Source organism: Trichosurus vulpecula, chromosome 4, assembly GCF_011100635.1.
Source record: "Trichosurus vulpecula isolate mTriVul1 chromosome 4, mTriVul1.pri, whole genome shotgun sequence".
Taxonomy (NCBI): domain Eukaryota; kingdom Metazoa; phylum Chordata; class Mammalia; order Diprotodontia; family Phalangeridae; genus Trichosurus; species Trichosurus vulpecula.
The window spans coordinates 186329028-186346323 of NC_050576.1; the positions used below are offsets into that span (position 1 = coordinate 186329028).

Genomic DNA, 17296 nt, shown 5'->3' on the forward strand with positions numbered 1-17296 from the left:
CTCCACCCCAGCCCTACCTCCCAGGATGTCCAGCCACTAAGAGCACCCAGGAGTTCAGAACAACTTGTTTCCAGGGAAAATGAAGGAGAGAGGAACTGTTGGGGGGTTGGGGGAGGCAGAAGGAAAGAAGAAATCAGGCTAGGGATGGAATCACTGACATCTCAACTTGGTGACAAGGAAGACAAGACATCCCATAGCCAGGTTTCAGAACACTTTAATAAAATGATGAGGAAGGGGTTGAAATCAGTAACAGGATGTTGCTAAAGCTCCTAGCCCAACTCTTCCCTATTCCATATGGGAACATGAAAAGTCTAAAGAGTCCTCCTAGTTCCATTTGCTAGAGGAAGGAGGTTAGGTTAGGGCCAAAGCCGAGATCTCCTCAACACCTCCAAAAGGAATCTGAGAAAAGAAAAACGTGGAACTAGGAAAAACCAGCAGCCATCTGGATGATACTGTGTTTTAGATTTTGGAGGGGGAGGGGGAGAGGTTCAGAGGGTGCTCCCAGGCTATATAGAGAGAATGACCCTAGGATAGTCATCAAACTGGTCAGGACCCCACAAGAAGCTCCATCCCATCCCCTCCCCTCCAGGCACTACAGTACCCAAGTGCCTTCAAAAATCAAGCAGTTTCCCTTTCTTTAAGGATATCAGACTTTCAGGAACTAAGAGTCCCATGACTCTGAAGGGGCAAAGTCCTTCTAAGAATATAACACAAATCCATTGTTTCTTTCTGGTTCTCACGGGTAGGAACTCAAATGCTGCTCCTTAGACTAAAGCGAATGGTCCAGAGGTCTATACAAAGCCTTCACCCCACAACCTCTTCGCTACCCAGAGCCTCACTCTATAAAAAGGACATATGGAGGCTTCAGGGTTTCTCAAGTCTTCCTCTACAGCCTACTATGGCATTACCAAATGAAGTATTTCTAAAGTGCCTAGCGCTGTGCCTGCCAAAGAAGTCAATAAATAAATGTTTCCTCCTTTTACAGCCTTTTGCCAGGGGCTCCTCAACAGTTCTGAGGCCCATTAACATCAGCACCCCTGGAATGAATACTGCCTATACCAAAAAAGGCCTAAATAATTTGCAGCAGAGTGGGGGTGGGGGTGGGGGGGAAGGCCTGCTCCAGAAGGCTCCTGTGGTCTCTCTAAGTTTCCAGATGGTGGAATCCCCTTTCCACATACCTTGCACCTAGTAGACTGTTTTGGCTGGGCAATGACTCACAGTTGGGGCACCAGGCCCGGCCCTCCCCTTCCCATTGCCCCAAGCAAACAAGTTTTCCTTCCCCTTCCAGGGCCTATGGTTGGCCTTCAACCTCAGAAAAGTCACCAATCTGGCTTAGCTTTCAAGGTAAACCTTGGTAAAAGCCTGAAACCTAGCCCAAACAGACCCTTTTGTTAAGCAGCCAGTAACTACAATAACAATGATTATTATAATGAATGATTAATGTGCCTGTCTACCAGATCTCTGCCCATTCTCCAGGCCTAGGCTTACGAAATGACAACGCTTCTCACTCTCCTTACATTAAAGAAAATGGGAAGGGATTTCGGGGTGGAGGAGGGAAGGAATATACTTTATACTTTAATACTTAAAGTGGTTCTTGGTTCTAAGTGAGTTAATGACTCCAGGTTAGTCCCAAGAACAACTCTTGCTCTCTTTACCTTCCACCTTACCCAGAAGACACTCCCCTCCCCCCCCCCCCCCCACACACAAATTAGGTCTTGAAGATAAAGGGCCCCTGACTCTGGTGGAAAAGTTGGTGGTGGGGGGAAATCTTCCCTCTACTTTTTTCATATTCTTTTGCTTTTAAGAAACTGTGCCTCTCTCCTTTAAGATTTCCACAGTATCTGAGCCCAAAGTCAGAGAGTCTGAGGAAGAAGCTCAGGGTGGAAAAAAAGAAAGGGAATGAGCACCTGAGGTTCAAGGTCCCTTCCCCCCCAGGCATTACAAGTTCTGCCACACTCCTGGCCATGGTATAAGGACTAGGGCAGAGCCCCAAAGTTCTCCCAAATGTGTCAAGGAAACAGGGCAGAGGAAGGGAAGCCTTCTTCCTAATATCCTAAATAAGAGAAGGAGTATTCCTCTCCAGAGATCACCTTGTCCTTTCCTCCACCTGTAGACTAAATTACCTATCCCATAACTAAGGGAAAAAATTCACCCCTCTTAAAAGTGTGTTATTTGTGGATTTCCGGGTGCAAGGCACACTTCTAGGGGTCACATGTCACACCAGGGGAGAAAAGAACCAAGGATGCATCTAAAGAGACCCTCTTCTGCCCCAAATGGGAACCTACGGGGGTTTTTGCAGGGGGCCTTCCCCCATCTTCTACTAAGTGGAGACATGGAAAGTCAGAACCAAAACATAAACTGTGTTACAGCTGGAAGCTGGGCATTTATTTGTTCCATGCCAATTTTCAGGTCCAGCTGCTTTCAAGGACTGGCCTTGGAGTGGGGAGGGGGAAACAGCTTGCACTTGGGTACTATGGAAGCCAGGAACCCCTAAACTGGTCATTCAACTCCTGGCCTTCTTCAAAGTCCACCTCTGTACTTGGGGTAAGAAGGTGGAATCTCTTTGCCAGCTTTGACCTGGAAGAGACAGTTATACAGGTTGTGTGCTATCACATAGAGGAAAGGGAAGGGGTGGGGGGGGTGGGGAAGAGGTACAGGGACTTCCCAAAGAGAAGTTTAATGCCCACCTACACTTCCTCTTCCAGCCTAGGTAAGGCTGCATCAGGAGAGGGAAACCTATGAGCCAGGAGGAACACAGGGTACCCTAATTCCTGACTTTACTTCTCCTCCCTCCCACTCACCAAGCAAAAAGGGCTCTCCCTCAAACTCTCAGTTCTTCCAAACTGGCTCAATTGGGCTCAGGGAAGCAGGAGCACCCTGCAGCCCAGGAGTGTATAAAGTGGGCACATCTTCAAAAGACACAACCTAGCACCCCTTTCCTGCCTTCCCTCCCCAAAACACCCTCCAACTCCAAGTACCCTAGGAGCAGATTTATAGATGGGTCCTTATTGGCCAGCTAGGTCAACCCCCTCATTTTACAGATAAAGAAAGAGTCCCCAGGAAGGTGCCAGGCCTTTGCCAAGGTCACATAGTAAGTAACTGTCAGAAGCAGCATTTGAACCCAGTTCCTCTGGCCTATAACTAGAGCTCTTTTCACTACACTCTATTCCTTTCTGCCCCCACCCATCCCTATTCCTAGGAGAAGGAAGGGGGGCAGGAAAATACATGCCTTTAAAGGCTACTGGGCACACCCCCAAATGCCAGACTAGGGTACAATGGGCCTCAGGAGCTCTCATTAGAACTCTCCCCTCAGGGTGTCCAAATTAAACTCAGACACCCTCTCACTAAGGTATTGAAGGAGTACAGAGACACTCTCCCTTATCCTGCTCCTAGGCAGGAGTGGAGATAGGCTATCAATATTTCTTTTCTCCCACCTTCCCTTCCCTCTAGGCCCTGGCAGGGGTACCACGGTAACACCAGCCCCAGAGCTCCAAGGGCAAGTTCTGGTGGAATAGAGAACTTCACTCTCTCACCCTCTGACTCAGGGAGGACAGGGACAGGACAGCAAGGAAGTTAGAGCAGGAAGGGGGAGGAGAGAAGGGGGAAAGAGACAAAGTGTCCAGTGAGCTATCCCTGGCCTTCCAAAAGAAAAATCCGCCAAAGTCCCTGAACAAACTTGGCCTAGAAATTCCAGCCCAGCCCGGCTGAGGCTGCCCCTCCCCTCCCCCAGTCCCCCAAAGAACAGTTCTGGGGCGAAAAAGAGAAGACACGGAACACTCAGGCCTGAAAAAGGGCGGGGAGGGGGAGGGATAAGGGGAAGAGACAGGCACCGAAGGGAAGGGACTAGGACAAGAGGAAAAGGAACATTCCCAAGGTCGCCAGGTGGACGTGGCTCCAGGGAAACCACCTGGAAGGGAGGGGGGGGAGGAGGGAAGGGAAGTGTGGGGACAGGCTGGATTTCCTCAATAGAACTCAGAGAACTGCGAGGGAGGAACCCTGAATTGGAAACACAACCATTCCACCTCCCCACCCAATCCCCAAAACAGACTAATGGAAATCAGATGAGCAAGCTAAGGTATTGGGGGGTGGGGAGAGAGAAGATTTTATAGAGGCCATCCCGGTGTGAAGGAATTTCCAAAAGGCCACTTTCTCTCCCAACAACAGCCTTCCCCTCAATTTCTTAGGTTTCCCCTAAACTCGGCCAGTTCTGGCCCCCAACACCCTCCCGACCAGCAACCTACTGAACAATCAGTTCACTCTTTGTTCTACAACCAAGCTCCCTGACCCCACCTGAGGACAACCGCCCCCCCACCCCATTCTTCCACTCATCCCCATCTACTGCAACTGGGCATCCAAAAGGCCTAGCCACAGTGCCTTCCTCCAGACTGCAACTAGTTTGAGGGTTTTACCCTTTGGGGGGTAAGAGGAAGTCAAGAAGAGGGAGTTCTGAACCTGGGTGGGGGGGCCTTCAGTCTGCCTCTCCTTAGAAGAGGCTCTTATCTAGGACCCGCTCCACACACACACAAAACACTCGGGGTAAGCCCATGCCTGTGTTCACTCTCCATCGATGGCCCCCAGCCTACAGTCAAGAAATCGGGGGAAGGCACAGACACCCAAAAGGGATAGTGTAACGGGGCCCCCCGGTCTCTGCCCCGCCCCCCTCCCCCCAACCCGGCGCTTCCGCCTACTTGGCGCTCAGCGCGGTAGAGGGAGCGGCTCCTTCCCGGGGCCCGGGGGAGCCTGGGGATGAGGGGTTCAAGTGTGGTCACCCGAAAGTCCAATAGTCTGGCTCCCCTGCCCCTCCCTTTCGCAAACTGCAGCCCTTCCCCACCCCCAGGCTCAGCATCCCCGAGCCCACGCCGCCTCCCGGAGCGGCCCCTGGACAGGCACGGACGTCCCCCTCCACTGAGACCCTACAAATGGAAGTATCCCGCCCCCAAGTCCGAATCCCGGCGGCTGGAGCGGGGGGTGCTCCCAGCCAGGCTGGGTAGCCTCCCCGCTGATCCCCGCAGAGATCCTGCACCCCACGTCCCCCGCTCCGCCCCCTTAAATTGTCCGAGCTGGGGGGAGGGGGAGGCGGCCCCTCCGCCGGTCCAGGACCCGGCAGAGGAGGCTGCAGGCAGGGGCCGGGCTCCGGACGCCCTCCTCCCTGAGCCCCGCCCGGCTCACAGAGATGCAGCCCGGGGGGGCAGCCCGACGGCGGCGGCAGCGGCGGCGACAGCTCGCTCACCTTGTCCAAACAGTTCACCTTCTCCGTGGGGTATACGATCTTGCCGCACCGGGCACAATTGGGGTTCATGGTGGCGGGCGGAGCGGGCCGGGGGCGCCCAAGCTCGCGGCTCTGGTCTTCTCCTTCGCCCTTTCCTCCCCTCCTTCCCCAGGCTGGCTGGGTGCTGCGGCGGCGGCGGTGGCTGGAGCTGGGAAACTGGCCTCCGCCTCCGCCCAGCTTCCCCTAATAAACACGGCCGGGAGGAGGGGCTGCACCGGGGCGGGGAGCGCGCGGCCGCAGACGACACGGGGGCGCGCTCCGGAGGGAGGCCGGGGAGGGAGGCCGGGGAGCGAGCGGGGGACGCTCACGGGGCGCGCTCACGGGGAGGCGCGGGGGCGAGCCGGGGAAGGGAAGGAAGGAGAGGGGAGAGGGCCCAAGGGGGCGGGAGGCCGACCCCAGGCCGAACCCGTTGGAGTTCCTGCGTGGATGAGGGAAGGTCCTTTCTCCGCACCCCCATACACTGGGGGCGTGCTGCAGGCAGTAGCGGGGATCTCTCCCTGACACGCCCCTCTAGCCAAACCCCGTCTGCACCTTGCGGCTTCTGGGGCCGAGATCTCTGCCAGGTCTGGAACTTCACCCTGACCTCCAGAAACTCTCCGCCAAGCCACTTTTGCGGGGTTCTAGATAACCTCCGGCTTCCCTCTGCGGCCAACCCCATGTGGCCCGGGGCTGTAGCGGCAACGACAGTCTGTGAGGCCTGAAAACTGTTATTTCCAAAAGAGGAACCGGCGTTGGGGGTATAGCTCAGTGGTAGAGCATTTGACTGCAGATCAAGAGGTCCCTGGTTCAAATCCGGGTGCCCCCTCTGGATGTTTTCTTTTCTCTCCATGGAGTTCTTTATTATTCTACTTGGGACCCCGTCTCAAGACCCGTGTCTTAAAATGACGTCATAGGTCCGAAGAAAAAAGGAAAAGAATGAAAGACGGTTTTATCGCTCCCTGACCGTGGATAAAAAAGTCTCCCTGAAAAAAGATTTCTATTTGGCTTTGTTCCTGGAGAGGGAGGCAATCAGGCATGGACCTTGTACTCTCTCTAGTTCAAAGGTTTTGGAACAACCGGGCTACCTGGCAAGAGTGTATTCCGGACTCAGTGCCGCGTGGAGGGCGGAGGGGGTCGGGAGCTGGGGGAGAAGAAAACCAAGCCTATATTTCCCGATTATCCATGACCCGGAGGGACGCGCTTCTCTCCACGAAATCCACCGCGAAGCTCAAACCTCGGTTCCCCCTCCGTCTTCCACTTCCTTCCCATTCTCCCTAACCCTCTTCCTCCCTGCTTAGTGGCAGATGAGGAAGAGGAGATAAAGGCCACGTGAAGTTTCCCTGGCTCCCTATTAGGCACTGGTAGTCTTATCAGTCATCACATAGTAAGCGCCTGTGTGCTACTTACTGGGCTAAAGGCAAAAGAAAAAGAAAAAACGTCTCCACCCTCAAGAAGCTCCACCACCTGATGGGTGGTGAGACAACCTGCAAACGACTCTAAGTGAACCAGATATAGACAGGATAGCTTGGAAATCATCTCAGGAGGAAGGCGCTAGCTTCAAACTAGACTGGGAAAGGCAGAAGGTGGGATTTTAGCTTGAGACTTCAGGGAAGCCAGGAAAGAGGTGGAGATGGGGAGGAAAAAAGTTTCGGTAAAAGTTAAATAGTCTAGGAAAAATTAAAAGTGTCGTGCAGACACAAAGTATTATTGATATGTTGTAATTATTTCGTTACCAAAAAAAAAAAAACTCAGATAAATGCGAATTCATTAAAATACTAACCCTGTTGAATTAATCTCATCACTCCAGTCTGACGCTGGGATGGCAATGAACTGCTTATATGGATATTTTTATTATTCCATCCAGGGGAATTAAAGGAGGAGGGGGAAGCCGGAGATCCTAAACAATCCACAGTAATGACTATTCTTTCCCCTATTGCTTTTTTGCCCCCAAAAAAGGGAAAAAATAAGGGAAGGAGTAGATCATGCTTCCTGGGTTAGAGGTCAGCCGCCTTATTTTAAATCCACAGCAAGACTGTCATCTCTCACCCGGCCCATGGGAATCTGATGCTGCATTCTTTCCATTCCACCCAAATGGCGGAAAAAAACATGAAGCTCCTCCAGATATCCTCCCATCTATTAGGAAAAACACCCTCTCAACCCTATAAGGAGAACCAATACACTCAGCAGAACCGTGGGGACCTGATTTCTGAAATTGAAATCAAGAGTAGCTAATTAATTGCCTCTTAAAAAAAAAAAACCCATTCATAATTCTTCCACATGCCTTTGCTTTCTACTCCCCAAGATCTCCAAAGGATTTAAACTCATGACCTCATCATTTAGGAGGCAGAAATGATTCCTCTGAACTACCAATTCCACCCTTTAAGAGGCGTTGCTCTTCATCTTCTCCCTTAACTAATTTACCTGGAAACCTAGGGATGTTCTCCTCTACCTGCCTTGGGTCTTTTCCCAAAGCCAAGTTTAGGGAAGTACGGGAGGGACCCAGAGCTAATCCTATTAGGTGCCTTCTTCTCCCCTAACTCTTCTGATCGCAATAAAGACTAAAGGAAAAATAAGCTAGGATAAATCAATTAACAAGCATGCTATATGCCGTGCGACAGTGCTAACGGGATACAAAGACAAACAGAACAGTTCCTGCCGCCCAAGGAGCTCACCACATTCTATAGGGGGAACAATTTTGTTAAGTTATTTCTGTCGTGTCCAACTCTTCCTGACCCCATTTGGGGCTTTCTTGGCAAAGATAGTGGAGTGGTTTGCCATTTCCTTCTCCAGCTCATTTTACAGATGAGGAAACTGAGGCAAACAGTTAAGTAACTTGCCCAGGGACACACAGCTAGTGTCTGATGCCAGATCCAGGCCCAGTACTATATCCACTGCACCACCTAGCTGTCCATTACACACATACACACACACACACACACACACACATTTTCATATTATAGCTTTATAGATATAGGTTAATAAATATGTAATCATCTCCACAAAAAAGTTAGAGTTCCATACCAATGGGCTTTGGAACAGAGGTTATATACATAAAATGTTATATATTTATAATGTTTTATAAAACAGTTTTCTATACGTAAATTATATATTTATACACATATAATATACCTATGTTCTGTCCATATTTTATAGGTATATTATATTTCATTTATTTATTATTCATGTTGGCTGCAGAAGGCCAACATGCAAATAAAGTGGGGCGTCCTGGAAAAAAAGAGCGGCCCTACATACTTGGTTTAGGTGAAAGAGGAGGAAGAGGGAGTGGGATTTGTAAACTGAATGTAAAACAACGCTGTACTCTTTTTTTTTTTTTTTTTTGCTATAGGTGGCAAAGCACCGCCCCCTCCACCCCCCTCGACGATTCTGTCCAAGAGCCGAGTGACAACCGCTCTGCGTCCACCCAAACGTGCGTGTGGCCGTGTAACTCAGCGCATCTGGGTCGGCTCTGCTTTCGTACCCCCATCTCGAGTACTCTGTCTTCCCTGCTCTGAGAAGTACCGGAGGTGGGGACTCTGGAGCATCCAGACTCGCTCCCTAACGATCGAAATTGAAAAGTTATAGAATCCCAAGTTACCAATTCCACTCTGTCTTTCTTCAGGTCTACGAGACCATTCGTTCTGTATCTGTCGACTGTCGAATTCACACCCTTGGTCGGGTTTCTTATTGGCGTCGGAATTGACGTTGGCTTTTTTTTTCTTTTTTTTTAATGAGTCGATTTGAAACCTTCCAACGAAAATGCAAAAGTTGACGCACAGGGGGCACCCGGATTTGAACCGGGGACCTCTTGATCTGCAGTCAAATGCTCTACCACTGAGCTATACCCCCTCTGGTGGCGACGCTCGTACAATCGCTTTCCTGCAGTTGTAAAACCCTTGTGCTAAGTTCTTTTTTTTAGTCCGGAAAGATATTTTTCCCCCCCAAACACATTACTAGATTTCCCAATGTATAAGCGATATTTAAAATCCCATACCTAAGACAACAGATTTTGAAAGCATTAACTTCATCTTCAGCATATGTAAATTGAGGACAAAAATCCGTGTTCTGTCTGACTCACAAGATCATATGAGAACTTCTGAAATAACAAAGGCTTCATAAATAGTAGGGAGAATAAGTAAGGAATTACATTACTATTCTCAGCAAACGGCTTCCCTAGTTTTTCCTCTTCTGAAATCCATCCATCTTTCTTCCTCTGGGTACTAGCAAAATAAAGTCTTATTTTCCAAGACTATGGCGGGACTAACTGGGAATGGTTTTTCATGCTGTCTGCGGAAGGAAACAAAAATCTAAGCTTGGAAGCAAGTAAATCTCTTTAAATATACTTTTTATCCATTTTGCAGATGAAAAAATTAAAGCAGTCTGTCAAGTCTTAAAGAGCTACATACGGGTTACCAAACTTGCTATGGGGCCCGTTTCTTTTTACTTTTGACTTCAACCAAAGGAGTGCGGAAAGACTTGAATTACTTACTTCCTCTGAATCTGAGACAAAAATACCTAACTTCATACCATGGTCATGCAGCAAGTAAGTGAATAGCTTTTGGTAACTCAGTCAACTACTCACCTATTATGTACTGAGCCCATACAATCCCAAAGGAAGAATGATAGAAGAATGTAGACCAGCCCAGACAGACAAATAACTAACGATATGAATTAGGGTAAGTGTCAAACTAGTAATACGGATACTAGTTCTAGTAGGTAATCACTACTAGAGGGGAGCAGAGAATTGAGACATCATTCTGAGTTAGGGGGAAGGAGGGATAGATTAAAGGACAGATGGATGGATGAGTCTTTATTACCCTCCTTGCTTACTGTGTGCAAAGTGCTGTGCTCAAACTACCAAAGAATTATTTTATAGAATGAAAAAAAATAATAACAAAATTCATCTGGAAGAACAAAAGGTCAAGAATATGGTCAATGGGGGAAAAAGTGAAGGAAGGCAGTCTAATACTACCAAAGTGGTACCACATCATCAAAATAATCTGGTACTAGATAGGAAATAGAGTGGTTGATCAGTGGAATAGATTGGGTATGAAATATACACCAGTAAATGACCCTAGTAATCTAATGTTTGACAAACCTAAAGATTTAAGTAGATAGCTAAGGGAGCAAAGAGGGATGAGATCACCAGGATTTATAAAGGACATCTCTTCCTCTGAGATAAGAAAGATTTGTGTAGAGAGAGAAAGATTCGGAAGTAGAGATGGAGATGTAAAAACCTGATTACTTTGATATCAGGAAAATAACATTTTAGGCCTTGTGCCAAAAGTGAAAGATGGGGAGGATTGGGGTGAAGTTTTCGATTCTGTGAGTAAGAAAGATTCGATGAAAAGAACAAAAAGATTGTCAATGATCAGGAAGGGTGCAGTTGAAGTTGGACAATACATTTATACTAGCCTATATAGTGGCTCTAGCTATACTTTGAAGTTATACTAAGTAATGAGAAAATTGGCAATGCCAATGAGCCAGAGTCAGGTCTACCACCGGAAAGTTTTTTTCAGAGAGAGTTCTGGGTCTTGGACTTTTCACCACTAGTGAAAATGAAATAAGTTAAAGCTGTAGGATAGAATTTAGACTCAAAGAACTTTTCAGCTGTCTTAACACCTAAGGGAAATAAAACCCAATGTGTAAGCCAGTAGGGTGGAGATTAGAAATGAAGAACTTCCCCACAGAAGAGGGCAACAATGGAAGTCCAGTAGTAAGAAGGTGGCATTCCCTCTGACCTTCTATTTGACCTGTTGGTCAGGGGCAGATTCCATTTTTCAATGCCATCCCACACTAAAAACTGGATTTTGTAAAGTAAGCATAACAAGGAAAACAAAATACACAATAACTAAAAGAAAGTAAATGGAAGCAACAACAAAAACAGAAGCTTGAAAAATTGAATTATGGTTTGTCTGGGTCTGAGGAAATAGAGCCAGTTTTATTACACATACCAAGAAATGGTTCTGTACTCAAAGTGCCTTATTGATAATCCATTTAAGTGAGAACAATGAGCCAAGAATGTGTAGGGGGTATAGCTCAGGGGTAGAGCATTTGACTGCAGATCAAGAGGTCCCCGGTTCAATTCCGGGTGCCCCCTTTAAACACTGTCCGTTTTAATAGAAGTGTTTTAGTCATAACTTACTTCAGACTCCCGAGAATGGTACCCCAGTACACCAAAAGAGTTTAACGTGACCAAGAGAACTTCTGCAAGGAATCCAAAGCAGGGTAACTCAAGGTATTGGGGATCAACTGTAGGTCAGTTGATAGCAGTCGAATCACCTCTAGGTGAACATGTGTGTCATGTCAATGGATAGGGCAAATCTCACTCCCCGGATGTTTTGTGGGAGTGGAGATGAGCCCTGGGTTCATGAACTGTCTGCTTACAGTGGAATAACAGTGAGTGATCGGGTGTAGGGTGTAGACATACTTCTACCACAAGTAATTCATGAAAATCTATTAAGATATGGAGAAGGGCTAAACTGGGATGGGCTAGATCTACACCACTGTAGTAAGCACCCACCTTGATATTAATAAATTATCATCTTAAAGTTTAGAGCAATAACTGACATTTATAAGCACAATTTGCAAATTGGTTCGCAAATACTATCTCATCTGGGATAAGGTGAGATAGTCAGTAGAACTGGAAGGACCCAGATGACATTTCTTGGGTCTCTTCTAAGTGTTTCTTTGAAAGCTGAATGTAAGCTTTTTAAAGGGAGGAATTATTTTCCATTTTGTCTTTTTATCTCCAGCACCTACCTAGTTTATTAAATTCTTGTTGAACTAAACTACACTAACCCCTATATCTCTTTCATCACAGTACTGATTTTTTTTATCTTTTTGTGTGTTGTTTTGACAGCACCTCAATTTCTGAATATATCTCTTCTTCCCCTGCCCAATGAGCCACCCCTTTGTTACAATGAGACAAAAAAAAGACATTACAAAGAATAAAAGAAATAGCAAAAAGAAAAAAAAAGAAAATTTAGTAAAACCAATCACCCATTAACCAGATATATACATTAATAACATATTAATTAAAATAATTTATTAATAGATATGAAAGTAATATAAACAATTGATATATCTATAACTAATTTAAACTTCATTTAAAATTATTAATATATAATCACATTGTATAATTTCTATATCATTTAGCCAAAATGATGTAACATTTATGTTAATAAATAATGTAAATGATAAATTTATTTCCATTTGCTTAATATATAATTTTCATATTGATTAATGAATGATTACTATTAATGTGTTATTAATGTTGTATATATTCAAATCCCGTTCGAATTCAAATTGGTTTTTACCGAATTTCCTTTTTTTCTCTTTGTTGTTTCTGTTTTATTCTTTGTAATCTCTTTTGTTTTATGTCTCATTGTAATATAGTATAGTTAATAATAGCATAGGAGGTAGCTAAGTGGCGCAGTGGATAGAGTGCCAGGTCTGCAGTAAGGAAGAAGTGAACTCAAATGTGAATAAAGACACTCAACTAGCATTGTGACCCTGGGCAAGTCACTTAATCCTGTTTGCCTCAGTTTCCTCACGTGTAAAAATGAGCTGGAGAAGGAAATGACCACTCCAAACCACTCCAGTATCTTTGCAAAGAAAACCACAGAAAGGGTTACGAGGAGTCGGACACAACTGAAAACGACTGAACAAGACAATAGTCCCTCAACAGAAGGAAGATTGGTCGCTAAGCGAAAGCACCGGCACTTAACTGCAGCTTCCCCGCCAGGGCTTAAGAGAGCGCCAAAGTGCATTACACCGCCCCCACCACTCGGCCGCCAGCTTTTTTTTTTTTAGTCATGTGACAGGGGAGCGCTCCTCGGCGGACAGGAACAGGCCCGGTCACATGATAAGAGGGGCGAGGCGGAGCTTCTCAGTTCATATCCCGACGTCCTCCGCGTTTCCTTTCTCTTTCCTGCTTTCCGGGGGCCAAGATGTCTAAGCGAGGTGAGTTTCCTGAGCTGGGAAATCCGGCGCCATCCGTCGCTGTCGGGGCCACAGCCTGCAGAAAAGCCGCTGGATGGGCAAGCGGGAGTTCTTAGCGCCTCTCGGGACCCGATTGGGAGAGTCCTGGCCCTGAGAGAAGGCAATGGAAAGACCCCGGAGGTGGGGGCGAGGGGATGGTAGAGGGACTCGGCTACTCGTTCCGGACACCGTGACACATGAGCCCGGGCTCTGGCCGCTCGCAGTCTTCTCAAGGGCTGGCTTCAGAGACTTGGGCCTGCCTGGCGCGCCCCCGTAGCTGGGAGTCCGGAAAAGAAAGCCAAGGGGGAAGAGCCGTAGAAGGAGGCGGCTTTGAGTTTCGGGGCTTCTGCTGAGGGGAAGGAGCTGTTTGTAAAAGGGAGGTTGGGGGTGGGGCGGCAATCATGCGACTCCCTTTCGAGGTTTTGTTGTGTTGGGGAGGAGGGTGTTCTCTCCCTTCTCCATTCACGACCACCGTACGCTTTGGATGGTCTCAGTCCTAATTATTATCCCTGCTTCCTCTCTTTTCTCCTTTCCAATTGATCACACAGCTGTTAAATTGCTATTCCTAAACATTATCACTCCCGTCCTCAAAGGGCTGCCTTGGTGTGCTGTTGGCCCAGGATAAGAGTGCAAAAACTCCTCTGTTTGTCCCTTGGAACCCTTTTCGTTCTGATTCCAGCTGACCTCACGGCCTGATGCACATTACTCCCCTAGATCCACTCAAATGTCTTATTTTAAATTCCCTATATTGTTCATATGCCTTTTTATAGGTGGTCTTCAATGGCCGGAGTGCACGCCTTAGCTGAGCCTCTTGCCTTCGTTCCAGGCTCAGCTCAAATATCTTCTCTGCGATGAGGTCATTTCAATTTAGTTGTCAGTTTACATGTTGTTTCTCCTCAATATAAGCTTCAGGAATAGAACTGTTACCTCTTTTTCCCTTTATATCCTTAGTACCTAGCACAGGTACAGGTTTTAATAAATGGTGTATTAATAAATTGACTAGGGCTTCTACTTATAAGAGCCTGACATTTCTCATGTATAGCTTATCTTCACTGCCTACCTTGTACAGGAGAAAGGTGTGAATATCCCAAGTAGGAAGTAGATCTGTTTGATGTCATATAAGATGCCTTGGGGCATCTATTTGACCTCATTTACAGCCAAGAATGAGGCCATTCAGCAAATAGGAAAGTGAGTTATCTGTGGAATAAGATAGTTCCTGAGTTCCCTTCTGACCTAAAAGTCTGTGATTCTAAGTAAGTTCAAAAACAAAAGCAATTTTCTAAGAAGAAAGAAAGACCTAGTTAGGAGAAAGGCTTTCTGGACCCTGGGTTGATACTTCTTGCATATCTTTCCTAGGACGTGGTGGGTCATCCGGAGCAAAGTTCCGAATTTCCTTGGGTCTCCCAGTGGGAGCTGTCATCAATTGTGCTGATAACACAGGTGAGTTGCTGGTGCACTTGGCTGTTTGAGAAATATCTCACTGTATTTAACACCTCCCTTCAAAAAGCACTCAGTGGGCCTTCTTGCAATGACCCATAGAGCCGTCATGAAAGGGTAAAGAAAATGACACTGCTTTTGGGTGAAGCTGCAGCTTGTGCTGTTTAGCTTCAATCGGTGGTGTAACAATGCATCTAGCATACAGGTATTAGTCAGTATTGACTTCATTATGAAGGAGCAGAATGGTAAGAATGAATGGCTTATGAGACTGGTAGACATATGTGATGGAAAAAGCATTGCTGTGGCTCATTTCCTTACAGGTGCCAAGAACCTGTACATCATCTCTGTGAAGGGGATTAAGGGAAGATTGAACAGGCTTCCTGCAGCTGGTGTGGGTGATATGGTGATGGCCACAGTCAAAAAGGGGAAACCAGAGCTCCGGAAAAAGGGTGAGTAGAGGAAAAAGAATCTTCCCCGTTAAGGATTTTCAGGATGCTGTGGCGCTGAAGCCTTGTCTCTTGGAGTGTTGGGCCTTGGTCTCTAATCGACAGTGGCTTGCTTTGGTGGACTCTGCGCTACTTTGGAAGGGGGATAGTAAGCTCAGAAAAAGAAGCCACTCCTTGAATTTCTTTTGAGAATTATAAAGATTCCAATGATAGTTATCTCTCAGTAATGATTATTAGGCTCTGAAAGAGATTGAACTGATTGACGGAATCATAGATTTTATTTAAGCCCACCCCAAGCTCCCCAGGCTGGTGTCAAGTATTTGCCTCAGCCTTTTCAAAGGCCATGAAACACCATGATGGTAAGGCTTTTGCTTCCCTCAATGAATAGGTTTTAGTTCTGGACTTTCCACCACCATCTATGTGGTTTGACTTCACTCTGAACCTGTTCATAATGTGAATGACAGTACTGCACTGTGTAGCATAGGATTCTTGCATAGGGAGAGCACATTGTACATCCTGAAGTAGTAATGAGTTATATGAAAATAAGGGTTTCTGAGATCCAGTCTAAAAGCCTGTGATTCACATATACTGGAATAAGAAGTTTCTTTTTCTTAATTTTGGCATATAGGTTAGTTTTAAAACCTTGTCTCCCAGTATATCTAGATTCCTACTTGAGTCAGGGTCTTATGAAGAAGTAGGTAGAGCTGTATTCCCTTTCAAAAGCACTTTATGGATCTCTTCAGTGACCTGGGAAGTCGTCCAGAAAGGGCAGAATATAACAAACCATCGCTTTTGGGTGAGGTGACAGCTGAATGTGCTGTTGGTCTCAATCAGTGGTGTGACAGGTCTAGAGTTTTTAAAATCAGTGTGTTAGAGCATGGTTTGGCAAAACTGCTCTATTGCCCCAAGCTAAGAAGGTTTTTTACATTTAAAGTATTATTGTATTTTAAAATGTAAAAATCATTCTTAGCTGGTGAGACAGATTTGGCCCTCATGCTATAGTTTGCCAATCCCTGTGTCCCACTTAACACTTGGCTATTCTAGTCTACAGTTTTCTCTCTTGTTAGAATCTCTTTATTTGTGTCCCAGATTAGTACATTTGTTTTCTATATTTGTGGTGTGTTTTTTAGTTTCGGGGATTACTGGCCCTTTTGTCTCATTAACCCTTTTGTCAGATTAGATCCCTTCTCAGAATGCTATTTTGAAATTCATAAAATGCAATTATCACATTTTGGAGAAAAGATCATAGGCTTCCCCCCAAAAACCTTTGTCTAGGTCTTTCCCCTAAGTGTATTGTTAGCATCTCAAAGGTAGGAAGCCTGTTCTCTTAGGAGTTTTTTAAAAAATTGCTCTGCAGGTTTTCTCAATAGAAAGGATTTTTGAGGCAGTATTCCCCATACATCTCACCATCAAGTGGTTTTGAAGGAAAGCTCTTAAGTGGTTTCAAAATTTATTAGTCTTAAGTCAGAGAGTGTACAGGTTTTGAGAACTGACAACCAAGCAGCATGGTGTAAGGGAAAGCACGGCATTTGGAGTTAAGAGGCTCTGGGTTCAAAGCCCACTTCTGCTACCCAGTACCTGTGTAACTTTGGGGAAGCAACTTCACCTTTATGGATCCTCTTTGGTGAGAAGAGGAGATTGAGCTGGTGGCTTAATTTAAGAGCATGAACTCTGGTTGATACTCTAAGTATCTTTAAACTTGTTTTTAATATGTAGTTGGGGAAAGTATAGGAGAGCAGGTAAGGGAATGTCCATATTTCCCTTTATTATCTATGGTACTCCTATTAGAGATGGCACTTGTCATCAGTCTTGCTTTTCCTCTCTATAGTTCATCCAGCAGTGGTGATACGGCAACGGAAGTCATATCGGAGAAAAGATGGTGTGTTCCTATATTTTGAAGACAACGCGGGGGTCATAGTAAACAACAAAGGCGAGATGAAAGGTAGGGATTTTGGTTTTTTCTTCTGTGGTTGGGTGGTTTAGTTACTTTGAAGGATAGTACCTGTTCAGCTTTTGCTTTTCCCCCTTCTCTCTTCTGTAGGTTCAGCCATCACGGGGCCTGTTGCCAAGGAGTGTGCTGACTTGTGGCCTAGGATTGCATCTAATGCCGGCAGCATTGCTTGATTCTCCTAAAGCCCATTTGTAAAAAAAACAAAAACGCCTCATTAAAGTGTCTGCCTGTATA

At 46.2% G+C, this 17296-nt stretch overlaps 2 protein-coding genes and 5 non-coding genes across 7 annotated transcripts in view; 5 read left to right on the forward strand and 2 right to left on the reverse strand.

Annotated features, from left to right (window-relative positions):
* LASP1 (LIM and SH3 protein 1) overlaps positions 1 to 5507 on the reverse strand; it is a 63437-nt gene extending 57930 nt beyond the window's left edge. Inside the window, exon 1 of the mRNA XM_036755111.1 lies at positions 5231 to 5507. Within this exon, the coding sequence (XP_036611006.1) occupies positions 5231 to 5299 (69 nt within the window). The 5' untranslated portion in view covers positions 5300 to 5507. The remainder of the gene's footprint in view (positions 1 to 5230) is intronic.
* A 495-nt stretch (positions 5508 to 6002) lies between these two features.
* TRNAC-GCA lies at positions 6003 to 6074 on the forward strand. The gene has a single exon. It is a non-coding gene; the product is annotated as a tRNA-Cys (tRNA).
* Positions 6075 to 9022: 2948 nt separating this feature from the next.
* Positions 9023 to 9094, reverse strand: TRNAC-GCA. Its single transcript has one exon. It is a non-coding gene; the product is annotated as a tRNA-Cys (tRNA).
* A 2179-nt stretch (positions 9095 to 11273) lies between these two features.
* Positions 11274 to 11345, forward strand: TRNAC-GCA. The gene has a single exon. It is a non-coding gene; the product is annotated as a tRNA-Cys (tRNA).
* Positions 11346 to 13032: 1687 nt separating this feature from the next.
* On the forward strand, positions 13033 to 17296 carry RPL23 (ribosomal protein L23). The gene is made up of 5 exons (XM_036753419.1): positions 13033 to 13210; positions 14585 to 14668; positions 14986 to 15114; positions 16940 to 17053; positions 17153 to 17296. The coding sequence occupies exons 1-5, from the start codon at positions 13198 to 13200 to the stop codon at positions 17233 to 17235; spliced, it is 423 nt and encodes a 140-aa protein (XP_036609314.1). The 5' UTR covers positions 13033 to 13197; the 3' UTR covers positions 17236 to 17296.
* Positions 14723 to 14856, forward strand: LOC118849325. Its single transcript, XR_005010375.1, has one exon. It is a non-coding gene; the product is annotated as a small nucleolar RNA SNORA21 (small nucleolar RNA).
* LOC118849326 lies at positions 15822 to 15958 on the forward strand. Its single transcript, XR_005010376.1, has one exon. It is a non-coding gene; the product is annotated as a small nucleolar RNA SNORA21 (small nucleolar RNA).

Coding starts and splice junctions, on each gene's coding strand:
- RPL23 (XM_036753419.1), top strand. Junction 14,669..14,985: donor CAATTGTGCTGATAACACAG/GTGAGTTGCTGG, acceptor ATTTCCTTACAG/GTGCCAAGAACCTGTACATC. Junction 17,054..17,152: donor CAACAAAGGCGAGATGAAAG/GTAGGGATTTTG, acceptor TCTCTTCTGTAG/GTTCAGCCATCACGGGGCCT.